Below are 16,360 nucleotides of genomic sequence, written 5' to 3'. Positions count from 1 at the left end.
AGGATCTTGACAAAGATGAGTGGAAAAATGGCAAGTATGATTGTAACTTGGGTCTTTGAAAAAATGACACATGGTTCTATGTATTCGCCCGGAACAACCAAATCACGCAACCACACTACCCCAAACATGGGCATAGGGCTTAGCTCATTTTTCTTGACATGGGACACCGCACAATTATACAAGGGTAAAGTGATCCCTGAGTCCGGGTTGCCGTTGTTGGAGGCAATAGTATAACGGGATGCCTTCGGGGCTATCCGTCCGGAAGACACTTTGTGTCTCCCGCCGTGGCAATGGAGTCACGCTCAAGAGGAGGTGAGCTGCCATGGTTTGCCGGGGAGGTACATACCCCATAGGATAGGATCCCTTGCTAAGTTGAATAGGCGAAAGGTTTTGACTGATTATCCGAGACTCGCATAATTTTGTATAACGAATCGGGGATGATCCAGGCGGATTTATTGGTTCTTGTGGGGAAAACGCGCACACACTGCAGAGTATAATCTATTCGAATAACCGTGTCTGCGGCCATGGACAGTTGGGATGGCCGTTGCTTAGCTGTGTTGACATTGTTTTTATTTTAAAAAAACTCTGCAAAGTAAATGAGGAAGTTGTTTGAAGTACCGGAAGGGTACGGGAAAGCTTGTGTTGACCATATGGAGATGGTCGTGAAGGAAAAATAAAATGGGTTACTCCATCCTAGTGTTTCATGTAGAAGAACTCTTTTGAAGTATCTTCTTCAATAAAGATATAGAGATGTCATAGGATATCTTTTGAAGTATCTTCTTCAACAAAAATATAGAGATGTCATAGGATATCTTTTGAAGTATCTTCTTCAACAAAGATATAGAGATGTCACAGAACCTCTCTTAGTGCCCCCTTCAACTGCGAAGTTGGGATGCTATATCTACAAGAGAAACTAATCCCTCTTTCGCATGCTATATCCACAAGAGAAACTGATTCTCTTTCGCATGCTATATCCACAGGAGAAACTATTATTCCTCTCTTGTCTCCTTAAGTTAGCATTCGTTAGCACCTTCTTAATGGTTTGTGAGTACAATTCCAAATGTACTCACGACTTTGTCCCTGGCTATTAACTTGGTCAGATTATGAGGAGGAGTTTGAAGACGACGGAGGTTACCATGACGACTATGCGACCTAGGACGATCTCCCAGTTAGCGGCCTGTAGGTCTAAGGCATGACTTGGGCCCGACGTTGTTGATGTGTATCCGTTGCACTTGTGTGATGAACTTGCCCGAAGTGGCGTTTATGTAAGACTGGGTCATGTGACCCGTTTATTGTAAGACTTATTTATTCGGTACTTTGTAATGGATAATGTAAACTCTGGATATTCAGTTCGGTTATGTGCTCACGGCGCACTGATCATGAGATCGTGAGTTGAATGCATAACAGGGTATTTCGGACAACTAGTCCGGATCCCCACAGGATTATTACATCTTTTTCAAAATATAAGCCTTTTTGAAGAAAAAAAATTATCTTCAAAAAAACTTATATTCCAGAACGGACGTAATATTTGTTTGAAACGGATGGAATGCTCTAGGTGAAGACTCCTCCGCTAAACAGCGAGCGTACAAATTAGCAGAAAATTGTGGAACAGGTAAGACCGTATCTGCAACTTTGGTGTTTCAAGTCTAGCCCTACCACTGGATGCAAAGGCTTTTCATGTGCACATAAATACAGTGGCGGACCCAGACAAAAAGCTGATTGGTGGCAGTTCAGATAAGTGGGGGCACTTCAAGCCTAAACTTGAATTTTTTTGAATCATTTCCTCTCAAGTATGATAAAATTACACAGAAATTTCAAAAAGTGAGTGGAGGCCACTGCCCCACTCAGCTGTACTTGGGTCCGCCCCTGCATAAATACCCGTGGAGCCGTTTTTGAACTAGTTTAAGAGCATCTCCAGCCGTGTCCCCCAAAGCGTCCCCCACAGCAATTTGGGGCGCGCCGGACCAAAAAACCGTTCCAGCCGCGTCCCCCAAAGCCCATTTTTGTCCGGCGCGGCCCGATACGGTGTCCGGCGCCCCGAGCCCGTCCCCGTCCCACAGGAGACGCTCCGGGGACGCCGGACACACCGAAAAGCGAGGCGGGGAGTGGCGGGGCCGACCCGTCAGCGGCACGCGTTAATTTTAACCTAACCGTCGCCTACCTCGCGACGGAAGTTATTCGCGCGCAGTGACACACGGCGGCATCTTTGCGTTAATGGCGACGGAGGGGCAGGCGAGACGTCTCGTCGGTGCTGCGCAGCCTTCACGCGTCGCCGGCGTTCGCACGCCACAGCCCGTTCCCGCGCGATCTTCCCGCCTCTTCTCGCCTGTTCCCGCGCTTTCTTCCTGACGCCGACGTCTATAAAAGGTTTCCCGGCTCAATGGTAGCCACCACACCCCGCCGGCAACAAACACAGCCCTCGTCGCTCCACCTCCGTCTCCTCCACCACCAGTGGCAATGGCGAGCCGCCCCGGCGCTGGCCGCTTCCCTCCACCGCCGTCTCCTCCACTTCCAGTCCCGGAAACGCAGGTTGACACCGACCCCGCGGCCCGGGAAGAGCGGCGGCGTGCATACCGTCAGCAGCGGCGGGAGGCAATGGAGCAGCAGGCCCGCCAGCAGCGGGAGGCGGCGCATGCGACGGATCTAGCGGTGTTCTGCGCCCATGGCCCCGCTGCTGACGAGGCCGCGGCGGCAGCAACGTGGCACGAGCAGCAGTGCGACACCGTTGCGGCGTTCGACGCCTCGACGGGACAAGAGGCGCGACGGTGCCGGTACCGGGATGAGATGGAGCAGCGGTGGGTTGACGAGCGCCGGCGCCAGCGCGTTGAGCGGGATGCGCTGTACCGAGAACGGCGGGAGTCGATCGAGCGCGAGCGGCGGAGTCGATCGAGCGCCGGCAGCGACCGGCGACGGAGGAGCGTCAGCAGCGGGAGGCGGCGCTGGCGGCGATCTGGGGGAGGCGGGCGGACCAGTTGGCGGCGGCGATGATGGAGACGCCAACAGATGTGGAGGACGATGCACCAATGGAGGAGGAGGAGGCCGAGGCGGAGGAGACCGAGGTGGAGGACGACGACGACGAGTTCGAGTGGTCCGACGACGACGGGCCGCACCCGGACGAGACAGCCGATCAGCAACGCGCGCTCGTCGAGTCCTTCGAGTTGGAGAAGAAGCTCCAGGACGACGCCCGTGCCCGCGAAGAGGCGCAGATTCGTCGCGCCGTCGAGCTCTCCCTCCAGGCGGCACAGCAGGGGAGGCGGAGGAGGACGCGCGGCGGGAGCGGAGCCGTCGGGCCACCGCCGAACGCAAGGAGAGGAGGCGCGCGCAGGAGGAGCTGCGGCGTAGGGGAGGCGACGACGGGGCGGGGCCGTCGAACGCACCGCCGAGCGGTCAGTAGGCTAGGTTTAGATGAAAGCTAGCCGTTTTCATTCAAACTTTGTAATATACAATCAAAATTGAATGAAAAACTTTATTTTCGCACTATTCATTTGGGGGAGGCGTTTGGGGGACGCGGCTGGGGAGCGACATCCCCCAAACGCGGCACTAACAAAACACATCCCCCAAACGCTCGATCCAGCGCGGCTTGAGAGACGCGGCTGGAGATACTCTAAAGTTTTAATTAATTGTTGATAAGAACAAATATGCAAGCTGAGAGCATGTGCTGCTTCTCTAGTCTGGGCCGTCCGCTAAATATGGTAACAGTTCAAATCGTACGTGTGGAACTTATCCGATCCATGGCAAGCTTGGTAGCGAAGGAAGAAGCTTCTAGAGTTTGGCGGGTACGAGGCAGTAGGTGGGCCCACTGAACGCGAGGTACACTGGATGCAAAGAGCGACAGGCCTTGTGGCTTTTGTGAGTTGCCCCCCGACAGGACAGTAGGATGACGACATTTTGGCTGGGTCAGTCAATGTAAAAGGACAGGAAATTCCATCCAAGAGATACTTCACCTGCCCCTGCACTCAACGTATCCCAAAGCTGATTTTGACGTGCCTGCCATCATCATCGTCTGCTTTGGTGTTTTGCACTCTTGGCCTTGGAGTCAGGCAGGCCCCTACGGCTAGTAAAGCTGACGTGAGAATCCTGCGAAAGGATTCTGCACTGTTCACCCTGCGAAATGATTTGGGTTGTTTTTCATTATTTAATAAAAAAATATTCTTTCGAAGCGCCGCGATGTGCGTTTGTACTTCATAGGATCGTGAGTGTATAGGCATCTACATTTGTACTGTGTCTATTTTTTAAGAAAAACGGCGTGTATTTATATGCCTTTGATTAATTTGCATATTTTCCTATTTACAGCTATTGAATCCGCTCCGCCAACCGCAAAGAGAGAATCAGAAAAATAAATGTAAATAGGGGAATTATCGCCCATCCAATTCACATATTAAGCTGTATTTAGTACACATTTATCATTAAGATAAAATGCGTGTTCTTCACACTTTCTTCTAATATGAAACACCAACCCTTGTTTCCGTTATACCCCTTAGTGTACCACCGAGTTATCGGCTCCACCCACCCACCCACACACATGAACACACTATCGCATAAATCCGAAGGGGTAGAAATAAGAAAAGAAGCTTTGTGTACCGCTCCCTTCGTTTATATATATAAGGGGTAGCCATTCATGACATCCAGTCGATGACATGTGGGTCCCATAGGGAGCAGCCTCCACCTTGCTGGGACTCAAAGTCGGGAGAAGTCGGACATGGACATGTTATAGGATCCACGACCGTAGCTCTGTACTTGTGGTGCTGCCGCACACGATATCCTCGGTCGCATCTTGTACGCCATACGGTTGATAAATCGAAAAATCAAATCTATGCGATACTACCACCAATGCATGAATAAGGGACGTATTAAATGCCCGCAGATTATTCTGCAGATTTTAGCTATATCTACCGGTACAATTGTTACCATTGAAAAATAATAAATCGCGTTGGTGCATCTTATGGAGTGTTCTAGAAAAGGGAATCGTTATACCTCCCCGCTATTTCGGCAAAGCGTGGGTGCAAAATGGTAAAAACAAGATCTAAAACAGAAAATCTTCTAAATCTTAAAACAGAAAAAGGGCAAAGAGAAAGGAAATGGCAGGAAACCACGCGTCGCGGCAGCTTCGTGACTTGTTCCCTCACGACTCGCATTGACCCTCGGTTTCCAGATTTGCCCATCCGTACGCACGCGATCCATCGAAACCCCTAGGGGTAGAACGGGTATTTTAGCCCCCGGCTCTCGCGCCCACGATCGATCAGTATCTATAAACCGCTCCCCTCTATCTCCACCTCCCCCTGCTTTTGAGCGTAGTACGAAACAAGGAAAGCAACATTAGCAATTCGATCCGAACCTTGCTTGCACATTTGATCCACAGATCGTTTCCTCGTCTGAGATCGGCGGCGCGGCGATGGAGTACGACCAGGGCGGCCGCGGGCGAGCCCGCGGCGGCGGGGCGCGCGGTGGCGGTCAGGGCCGAGGATACGGCCCTCCTGGGGGCGGAGACGGACGGGGTGGCGGAGGCGGCGGCTACGCGGCTCGCGGCGGAGGTTACGCTCCTCGCGGAGGCGGCGAGGGGCGGGGACGAGGCCCTGGTCCTCAGGGAGGCGGAGACGGCCGCGGAGGAGGCGGAGGCTACGGTGGAGGCGCGCCGCCCGGTGGGCGCGGTCCTGCTGTCGGCGGACGCGGGTACGGGCCCGCCCCCGGGCGTGGCGGGAACGCGTGGGGGCAGCCCGGAAGAGGGCGCGGGGATTACGCCCCGGCGCCGGCGACGGCGCAACCCGCTGCGCCGAGGAGGGTCGAGGCGGAGGGGGCAGGGCGCCCTTCTGGATCCGTCGGTAAGCGCCTCCCCTGTTTTTTACTTGCCTGCTTAGCTTTTAGCTCACTCTGTTTCCGTCGGGGCATTGACGGTTCATCATCAGGTCATCTAGGGATTTAGTGATTGTTGGTTAAACCTGCACGATCTGGCTCCACTTGTTTGTTCACGTGATCGATCAATTCGTGCTTGTTTCCTCTGTGCCGATGGTATACACTATAGAGTGGTCCTCGTTGACTAGACTGATGGGAGTGCCACCCAAACTGTGTTTTGTTCGGCCCTTGCAGATTTATGCTCTTTTTTTATGATATGCACTTCGCTTAGGGTTCATGTAATCGTGTTTGGTATGCACTGAAGTAAGTACTCTACGTTATTTTGAATTAGTACTACTTTCTAAACCATTTGCAAACTCAATTCCCCTGTTTCGAGCTGCCAGTTGGTTGGTTTGTTGGTTCAGATCACAGGATACAGAATACATGCGAAAGAAATAGGTAGCTAGGATCCGAGGGAGCCTTATCTTGTTTGCCAGCTTGCAGTTTTAGAGGATTTATGACATCATTTATTTCTCCTGTCCTTAGACAGGAAACGTATCGAGAAAGTTTTAATGAGCCACTTTGCCCTATTTTCTGCGTCTCTCTAAGTAGTGTGTTGTTTAGTCAGTAGCCTTCTTCATGTAGATAGAATTTTGTAATCTCAGTGCCTTTGAGAGATCAGATAAAAGAAAGACAGTTCTTGGAGCACCTTTTGCTTTGTGGGAACAAAAAGAACTGAATCGCCGTGCAGGAATAATAATCACTATTCAGTGTTCTGAATGATTGTCATTTTTTACTTGCAAATTTACATGATAGTGAATCACATGCTAAATTTACTTAATTTGGGATAAACTTGTACCAGAACATATGTTGGGAGGGAAAATATGGCTTAGCTGAATATATTTTCCTTGTAAATTTACCTTTTTGTGTTTCTAACTGCTCTTTTTTTTTTCTTCGCTAGAACGCATTACCTCCAAAGAAGTGGCAAAAGTACAGCCATCAGCTGCCCCAGTTGCCGTGTCTCCAAGTGGCGGACGGGTGCCGATGCGAAGGCCTGATTCTGGAGGAGCATTATTTCAATCCAAGGTCAAACTTTTGGTAAACCACTTCATAGTCAACTACCAAAAGGTGTCCACCATTTTTCACTATGACATAGATATCAAGTTCGATCCAGCATCTCAAAAGGCTTCAGGCAAGGAGCTGTCCAATGCAGATTTTCTTTCTGCAAAGGCTGAGCTTTTCAAGGATGAAAGCTTTCGGCAGCTTTCATCGGCTGTTGCTTATGATGGAAAGAGAAATCTGTTTACTTCTGCTGAACTGCCAGAAGGTTTATTCCGTGTCAGAGTTCGTTCCAAGACCTACATTGTATCAGTGGAGTTCAAGAAGCAGCTTCCTTTAAGCCAACTCTCAGAGCTTCCTGTGCCTAGGGAGGTCTTGCAGGGTCTTGATGTCGTTGTGCGCGAGGCTTCTTGCTGGCGCAAGATAATACTTGGCAAGGGATTTTACTCACCCGAAAGCAGTTACGATCTCGGGCGGGGTGTTGTGGCTATGTCAGGAACTCAGCAGACCCTTAAACACACTCAGAAAGGGCTGGTCTTATGTGTCGACTATTCAGTTATGCCATTTCGCAAAGCTGGATGTGTCCTGGATCATGTCAAGCAGATCATAAGGTCCCTTGACTACAGGACAGCACTAAGCAAGGATCAACTGAAAAATTTGGAGTATGAGCTCAAAGGCCAACGTGTTACTGTGAGCCACCGGAGGACCAATCAGAAGTACACTATTCAAGGCTTGACTGATTTGCCTGCCAGCCAGATCACCTTTTCAGATTCGGAATCAGGGCAGGCGAAGAGGCTTGTTGACTACTTCTCTCAGCAGTATGGCAAGGTTATTGAGTATCAGATGCTTCCATGTTTGGATTTGAGCAAGAGCAAAGACAAACCAAATTATGTGCCCATTGAGCTTTGTATTCTTCTTGAAGGGCAGAGGTATCCAAAGGCAAATTTGAGTAAGGAGACTGATAAACAGCTGAAAGGCATGGCTTTAATTAAAGCAGATGACCGGAAGCAGAGGATTATGGACGCAGTGAGAGCTAGAGATGGGCCTTGCAGGTAACTGTTTGAGTCTGAACCCCTTTCTGCTGTCTACAAATTTTAACCACCCGTTAAGTTACTAAACCTGCTGCAATGTTTAACTGGTACTATGAAAGTAGATTTAGTGCTGTCCTTCTTTTATTACCTCTACCATGGTATGCATGTTAATATATTCTTGAAAGAAACAGTGGACTGTAATCCTGTCATCATTTTGTTTGTCAACTCTTGTTCTTCTTGTCTGTTTTGTGTTCTTGATATTAAGCCCTTCTCTGTCATACTATTTGTCTAGAAATGGCACAATACGTGCTTGACAACAGTTCTTTATCTTTTTTTATGGAAAATTGAAAATAAATAAAGTTTATATGTACAAAAGAACTGATGTTTGTTATGAGGTACTAATCACCATTTTATTTGCAGGGGAGAAATAGCTCAACAGTTTGGGATTTCTTTGGATCTAGAGATGATGGAAGTCACCGGTAGGGTCCTTCCTCCTCCATCCCTGAAACTTGGTGGCACCACGGGTGGTCAGCCCAACAAATGCAACGTTGATCAGAATTGCCAGTGGAACCTTGTGAGGAAGAAGCTGGTAGAGGGCAAAGAACTCAAGTGTTGGGGTATTGTCGACTTCAGTGCAGGGCCATCTCACTCCAGGCAGCAATCGCTTAATGGTCCCATGTTTGTTGATTATATCGTCAGGAAGTGCTGTGACGTTGGCATTCGGATGTACAAGGACCCATTTTTTGTGCATCTATCAGCAATGTCAGTGCTATCGGATCCACGCAAACTGTATGAGGAGCTCAACAATGCAAAGCAGGCTGCAGTGAAGAAGAACCAGAAGCTGCAGCTCCTCTTCTGCCCGATGTCTGAGCAGCATCCTGGGTACAAGACACTGAAGCTGATCTGCGAGACGCAACTGGGGATCCAAACCCAGTGTTTCCTGAGCAACATCGCAAACAAACCCCAGGGCCAGGACCAGTACATGTCCAACCTTGCCCTGAAGATCAACAGCAAACTCGGGGGCAGCAACGTCCAGCTCTATGACCGGCTTCCACTGGACACCGGTGCGCCTTTCATGTTCATCGGTGCGGATGTGAACCACCCTGGACCTGGTAATGTGGAAAGTCCATCCATAGCAGCCGTGGTTGCATCCGTTGATCGTGGGGCCAGCAAGTATGTGCCTAGAATCCGTGCCCAGCCGCACCGCTGCGAGGTGATCAAGCACCTTGGTGATATTTGCCGAGAGCTCATCGGTGTCTTTGAGAAGAAGAACGGCGTTAAGCCTCAGAAGATCATTTACTTCCGCGATGGCGTGAGTGATGGGCAGTTTGAGATGGTACTTAACGAGGAGCTTGCAGATATGGAGAAGGGGATCAAGGTCAATGGGTACTCGCCAACGATCACAGTGATCGTGGCCAAGAAGCGGCACCACACACGGCTGTTCCCAAAGGACAAGAAAGAGGCACAGTTGAAAAATGGCAACGTGCTTCCTGGCACGGTGGTGGACACCAGCGTGATCGACCCTATGGCCTACGACTTCTACCTGTGCAGCCACAATGGGCTTATCGGGACAAGCCGGCCCACACACTACTACAGCCTGATGGATGAGCACAACTTCAGCTCGGATGCCCTGCAGAAGATGGTGTACAACCTCTGCTTCCTTTTCGCTCGCTGCACCAAGCCTGTGTCGTTGGCGACGCCTGTCTACTATGCCGACCTGGCGGCGTACCGCGGCAGGCAATACTACGAGGCAATGATGGCGTCCCAGCCCCAGGCACGCAGTTCTTCATCCTCGGCATCCTCTGTGGGTGGTGGTTCTGAGTTTGGGAACTTCCCGACACTGCATGTGGATCTTCAGGACAACATGTTCTTCATCTGACACCGGCTTTGCCACCTGTGTGTCACTTAGCTTGGTCTGGTAATATATATACAAACTGCTCCGTATGGTCTAAACTGTAAGCTTAAAACGTTTTTGTGGTTGTGTCATTGTGCGTGTGCGTCAGGTCTGTGTCTAACTATAGCTGCTATGTTGCCGTGTTGGTTGCCTGACGTCTTTTGCAGTCAGATGTGTAGCCAGGACGGCTTTGACATACTTTGGGTGATGCCGGCGTTTTATATTCTGGTAATGAGCTGTCATGAAGTTTCAGCGACTTTTGGTTCATTACATGAACTGTTTATGTGGTGTTAGTGATCTCAACTGTGGAAATTCTGTTTGTCTCTTGATATGAGTGGTGGAATGACTCGTGAAACAGCAGTCCATGTTCTTTGGTCTGTTTGGTCAAGAACATATTTTTCAAGAACATGCAAAAGCAATTTTTGATCTGTTTATGTTTTTCTCCCTCGAGATTTAAAAATAGATTGCAGCACAGAAACTAGCACCAAAATATCCAAACCAAAAAGTTTGTTTCCAACTCACAAATCTAAAAGAACATGCATAGACGTAAACTAAAGTAAGGCAAGCACAACGAATTCAGTATACATAGCACATGTTTTCTCTTCTCGCCAATTCAGCAGCAGTTACATGGCTACATGATGAAGATATAAACTCTACTAGGAGATACTAGATCCCTACTGGCTAGAAAGACCGGAGTAGATCTGGTATGAAGTACATCCTTAGTTGATCCGAGGAGCATCTATGGAGTCCGGTGACGGCCTCATTGGGTCGAAAGATTGCCAATGCCTGCACACGAAGAACACCGGTTACGGTCACTGGTTTGAGGTATCAACGGAACATAGCTTCCTTAACTCAAAATTTGAAAGGACCAAAGGCAAGCAGGAAGCTATTTCACGCAGTATTTTTTTTCTCTTCTGAACTTTACATAGTCTGCACATAACTTCATGGCGCAAGCTTCAACTGGATTACCTGCTTCTGCGTTTGACGAGACTCCAGAACTTCCGATAGTAGGCCATGTGAAGGCACCAGTTGCAGTCTTTGAGAGTCGATCAGCCAAAGCACCTGTGACGATGAGTTCGTCCATTAGAAATGCCAGCGTATTAGACAGCTACGCACAGACGCACTGATGAGGAGCAAAGAGAAACAAACATCAAGGCCGACTTCAGTGTTGAGTTTTTCATGCACACAAAACAGCTAGAAACATGAAGCAACCAGCAAACAGTGCTGATCTGGTGTCTCAGAGTCACGTGACAAAACTGTCCACATAAGGATAGCACGGATTTGAATAATTTCAGCACCCATTGAAGATCCCAGATAGCCCGTGACTAAACAAAAGTTTTCTTTAGACAAAACAGCCGATGGATGAAAACAGTGTGAATTTACCTTGTTTACTCAAATACTGAAGTGGATACGCTTGACTCGCGTCTGGCCATGCTTCTAGACGCTCCTCTGTATATACATAAGCTCATCAGTTCCCATAGTGAAATGTCACCAAATACTAATCAACAAGTGCAGCACAATGAAAGTCTGCATGGTTGAGTCTAGCTTACCAGTAAGATACAATATCCATTCCTTTGCCTCTCTTAATATAACTGCCATTGCAAAAATCAAGATTATTTCGACATTAAGACAGAACATATATTATTGACAACAATATATACACACTTGGTGATCACTAAAAAAAATGGATTAAGAGAGCGGATAAAGGCTAGTACTGGTCCACAAGCAATTGAAGGTGTACAACTAATTTACCAAGATCGGTCAATAGTCTGATGCGAGATTTTCCAGCAAGCCTTGGGATAGTACAAAAATTAGTCTGTGAGCCAGGATCGCCTGCAATGAGTCCAGAAGAATGTTCAGATATGCAAAGAACAACATCAAACATGATGAGGTTGATGTAGTGGACGGGTATGCAGTTATAAATTATTCTGCACACAAAGAATGTTCAGATATTATCCGAAAAAGAAAAGAACATTCAGATATTCTCTGCAAAAAAATGTTCAGATATAAATAAGATAACTTTCTGCAAAGAAGGTCAAACATCAGTAACTAAACGATAATGGGAACTGGAGAATGTAGCATGATAATGTATTAAAAAAGCAATAACACAAATAAGATGGCAAAAGCAAAAAAAAAAAAAAAGTTGCAACAAACATAATATGAAGCACCCCCCGCAAAAAAAAAAACATAATATGAAGCATGATAGAACCATCATTTTTTAACGGAAGCTACGGCGGGGAGTTCCCGCATTGCATTACAAGAAGAGAAAAATGGTCCAGTTAATAAGGGAAATCGGACGCAAATACCATACAAAGTGCAGTTAATTAAGGGAAACCGGCGAACACCGAAATCCGGGGAAAATGGTCCAGTTAATGATAGAAGCATCATCCTGCTTGAGTTAGTTCATTTTAATCTTGCAGGGAAATAAGCTTATAGGGCTAGAAGTGTGACTTGATAAATTATTATGTGTGCGTAGCCCGCAAGTAGGTCAAGAACAATTTACTGCCAGTAGAGATCCCTTATTGCATAAACAAAATGTATTTAGTTGGAAAAGACAGTAAACTAAATGCTTCTTGAAATGAGGCCAAAGGTACGTTTAGTGGATGAAAGGAGAGTGGAAGTTACCTTTGCTGCATGCTGATCGAACTGGATCCCCTTGACGCGGCTTACCAGCTTCTACACTTCTATCTGAAGACCGGATAAGTTTATATGCTCGGGCCAAGAAAGTATGAAATAAAGACAACAAATAGAGCTAGAGCAGGAGAGTAGATGTATACCAACAAGATCCACCAACCATTCCTTTGCTTTAACTAAGGCGTCTGGCATCGAGAGACAAGAGGGAGAGAAAAAAAAAATCATGTTAGTTAATAAGCAGGGTACCATACATAATAATTAGAGGGCAGGGGTGGGCCGCCGTAAGATGTTTGTGACGATGATATCGTACCGCGAGTTAATCCCTGAGAGTAATCAGTTGAGGTCGAAGAAGGCAGCCTGCGCAGACAAAGCAAGGGGCATATATCTAACTGATTAGTCTGTGTAGTATGCATCAAGCATGCCAGGAAGAGACTAAAACAAGCAGATATAAAGAGCATTTCAGGTCTTGCCAAGAAAGTATATGGTGAACATACGTCTTCCTCTTCTGAAGATACATCCCAGCCACCACCGACGCCGGGACATGGTCGCCCTGTTTCTTGACGTGGCGTCTCGGACGGAAACTAGCAGAAAAAAAAAGCAGCAGCAGATATTAGACTGACAGTCAGTGGCTAGCTAGTAAGGATCAAGAAATAGAGAAGGGATTAGGTGGTGGCGTGCCTAGCGTGGCCGAAGCCGAGGGGAAGCACGTTCTGGGGATTCATTGACCCGCGGCGGCACGGACGCATATGGTCTCTGAACTCTGGCGTTTGATCAAGCAGGTCATCCACAATGGAGGACGCCTCCCACCTCATGAGCGCAATGTCCATGGAGTCCCTGCATTTAGGAACATATTTTAAGTATTGCTGAGGCTCAAGGACATGAAAAGTAGATACTTATATGAATTGATTGCCTGAGTGTCTTGGACTCGACGAGGGAGGAGAAGATGGCTTGGAGCTTGGTGAGGGCAGGGCTGCGCGTGACGAAGCGGTGCGAGCAGAGAGTGACGGCGGCGGTCACCGAGAGGGCCTCCTTTCCGCCCGCGACGATGTCGTCGATAGCCTTGTGCACGCGGAGGAAGTAGAAGAGGGCGCGGCCGTGGACGCCGAGCGGACGGCCGGAGCCGGACGGCAGGAAGCGGGAGAGGTAGCTGATGGCGTCGCTCCACTGGCCGTGAAGCACCAGACGGTGCAGGTGCATCACGTCGATGAGCACGGCCGTCTCGCCCATGAATCTGCACGCAATGTCGCGGGGTCAGGAAAGTCATCCAGTGGTATGCAGGCATTATTAGAAAGCAAATCAATGGTGGAATTAAGCGGGGGGTTCAGTACGTACGCGTCGTGGGTTTGAACGAAATCGTGGCTCAAGAGGAAGAGAATGAGCCGCCGCTGTCTGAGGCGAGACACGCAGGGGTACTCGGCCAAACGCTTGCGCTTGCGGTCGCCGGCGACGGAGAACCCGAACCCACCGGCTGGCTTCCCCTCGCCGCGACTTTTCCTTGGAGATGTCATCGCGCCGGTGGTGTGGTAGGGAGGGAGGGAGGGAGGTGAAAAGCGAGAGGTATATATATTAACGGGCCGGGACCCAGACTTCTTTTTTGCCAAAACCCCTCAGCCTTCAAGTCAAACTAAGGGGAAATTATCCGTTCGCAACTAAGCGATGAATTGCAGCAACATAATTATGCACCCTCGAAGACTTGCAGTAGCAAAAAAAAATCACAGCCGGAAAGGTGCGTTGAAGAATTACCGTGTAGTTAAAAACAGGGACAAAAAACCGTAGGTACCACTACCGCAAAATTACTGCCGAAAAGACACGCAAAGATTACAGCCGGAATAATACCGTCGAGTAATTTAAAAAAGGAGGTAAAAAAATTATCGTACACGTAGGATAACTGCACCTAAATATTACTAGCTGGCAGTGGCGCGGCGCACGCCGCGCCTGTGGCTTTTTGTCCTTAAAAATGCTACTCGCGTACTCCGTATTAATTTTTGATTAGCAGCTCCGGTGGCTGAATTTGATTCGACTGTTCTAAAAAGAGAGAGGAGCAACGCTCATAGGGTAGGCAAGAGTACACGGGAATGCACCGCATGTAAGCGCCGCCCATAAGAAACTGGTCTATCTTCTGTTTATTTGTTGGGTTACGGCAAGGCTCTTTACGTGGGCCGCAGCAGTAAGTCCGACCCTAAGCGGGGAGACAGGGGATAGGAACGGGTGAGGGAAAAAAATACTGGATCCTAAACAGTGACCAGAAGGGAGCTGCTAGCTCTAGGTGTCGTAGCTGAAGAAGAGGGGCGGCGTGATTGGGACGGCGGCAGGCATCACGCTGCAGGGACGCGAAGCGCTGCCTCTGCGGGTGTCTTCCCGTCCAGGCCGCAGTCGCGGAGGCCAATCGTTGCGAGCGCGGACGCCCTGCGTGGTTCGGGTGGAGGGTGACGTGCTAGAAGCTCCGTTCGATTGAGGTCGGTGGAGCTCGTTAGCGTAGCAGGCGGCAGCGCCACCGACGTGAGCGTTTAGCGAGGTGGAAATAGCGGAGCAAAGCAGATGGCCGGCGCTGAGCTCAAGCGCCTATGGGTTCAGGCATCAACAATCGGTATGTCACTTCTCTCTGCAGTTGCTCAATACTCCGTAGTAGTCAATAGGGGCATTTCTATCTGGAATAGCAGCTGCGTCCATCTGGACAGAACTCATTATGTGAGTAAAGCTAAAATTAAAGGATCGAAAGTATAGCATCTGGAAACCTGTAGAGAGAGAGAGTAAAAAGAAAGACAACCTGGTTTAGTTCAGCTACATAGTGTGCATCGAGTTAGAGATATGTTCCATTGAGTTGGATGCCATTGTAAGAAAAGGAAACAGAAAAGTTAGTTTTTCGTACATCTGCTTACAGCTGGTAAACAGATTAAGCTTGGTACATATGACTTTCTCGTGCAGTTTAACTGTGTAAGGGAGTACACAACTTCAGATTTCAGGTTGCTGCACACAACGCGTAAATTCAGAAACCTAAACAGGGCGTGGGTCACAATTCACAGTCCCATCTCTTTTCGTTTAGGGGAGATCTAGATGGTGCGCCATGTGTTTGCACCGGCGCACCGAAATTTTTGCAAGCTAGCAGGATCGAATTAATCACCAGAAGACAAAAAGGAAATAACAAATCGTAAGCAGCTAGTTTGCTCTCTCGTTTGTTCATGCTACCATGCACCGAAACCAGTTTTACTTTACGGTTGAGTATAGATTGGTCAGCATAAGGGTACATAATCTGCTTAGATAGGTTGTTTTCTGTAGTGCTTAAATTGTAAGGAAAAAAGTACACGCATTTTACTGGTGGTCTGATACTATCACTAAGATGGCTAAACAGCTCTTAGTATGTCCTCTCTAGACAATAGACTCTATTTCTGCTCAGCCTCAGGGATCACCATTTGAGCCAAAGAATATTCACCCAAGTAGTCACATCTCATTCAGAGAAATCAAGATAAATAAACTCGTTTAACAATCTGCAGCAATCTGCAAGATTCTGCAACTGAGGAAATAAACGTTCAAAGAAACATGTCAAGCAGATCTTCATAGAGAAGCTTATCCTTCTTGAACCACACATCCACTTCAGTCACGAGCTCTCTCACTTTCTGTTTAGAAGAATTATCTTTTCGGCAAGCTCAGCTAGTGCGACAGCATCAGGTTCAGGTGTGTCCTTATTTTCAGAATTCTCCGTTTCCTTCCAAAGCTCTTGGAGACCTGCAACTGGAGGCAGGCCATGCTCTACCTTGCAAAGTACCACAAGTTTACATTTAGAATGGCATCAAAGATGGACCATACAGCTTTCATGTGAAGACCGACTCTTCGATGCCACGCATGATATGTGCTTCTTCTTCTTTAGTCCTTGGCCTGGAGACATCTATTCGACGCAAGGAGGCAACCGAGACTT

The 16,360-nt window shown here is 48.4% G+C and overlaps 1 protein-coding gene and 1 long non-coding RNA gene across 2 annotated transcripts; one reads left to right on the top strand and one right to left on the bottom strand.

Annotated features, from left to right (window-relative positions):
• Positions 1-5,321: 5,321 nt before the first annotated feature.
• Positions 5,322-10,094, top strand: LOC124670673 (protein argonaute 2-like). Its single transcript, XM_047207146.1, has 3 exons — positions 5,322-5,819; positions 6,791-7,940; positions 8,340-10,094. The coding sequence occupies exons 1-3, from the start codon at positions 5,393-5,395 to the stop codon at positions 9,796-9,798; spliced, it is 3,036 nt and encodes a 1,011-aa protein (XP_047063102.1). The 5' UTR covers positions 5,322-5,392; the 3' UTR covers positions 9,799-10,094.
• A 419-nt stretch (positions 10,095-10,513) lies between these two features.
• Positions 10,514-11,254, bottom strand: LOC124674160. Its single transcript, XR_006992950.1, has 3 exons — positions 11,197-11,254; positions 10,783-10,875; positions 10,514-10,599 (listed from the first exon to the last, which is right to left on the bottom strand). It is a non-coding gene; the product is annotated as an uncharacterized LOC124674160 (long non-coding RNA).
• Between the last annotated feature and the right edge of the window lie 5,106 nt (positions 11,255-16,360).

The sequence above is a fragment of the Lolium rigidum genome, chromosome 7, assembly GCF_022539505.1.
Source record: "Lolium rigidum isolate FL_2022 chromosome 7, APGP_CSIRO_Lrig_0.1, whole genome shotgun sequence".
In the NCBI taxonomy this organism is placed as follows: domain Eukaryota; kingdom Viridiplantae; phylum Streptophyta; class Magnoliopsida; order Poales; family Poaceae; genus Lolium; species Lolium rigidum.
Note: the sequence above shows the minus strand (reverse complement) of the source record. Positions and strands in the feature narration are given on the sequence as shown.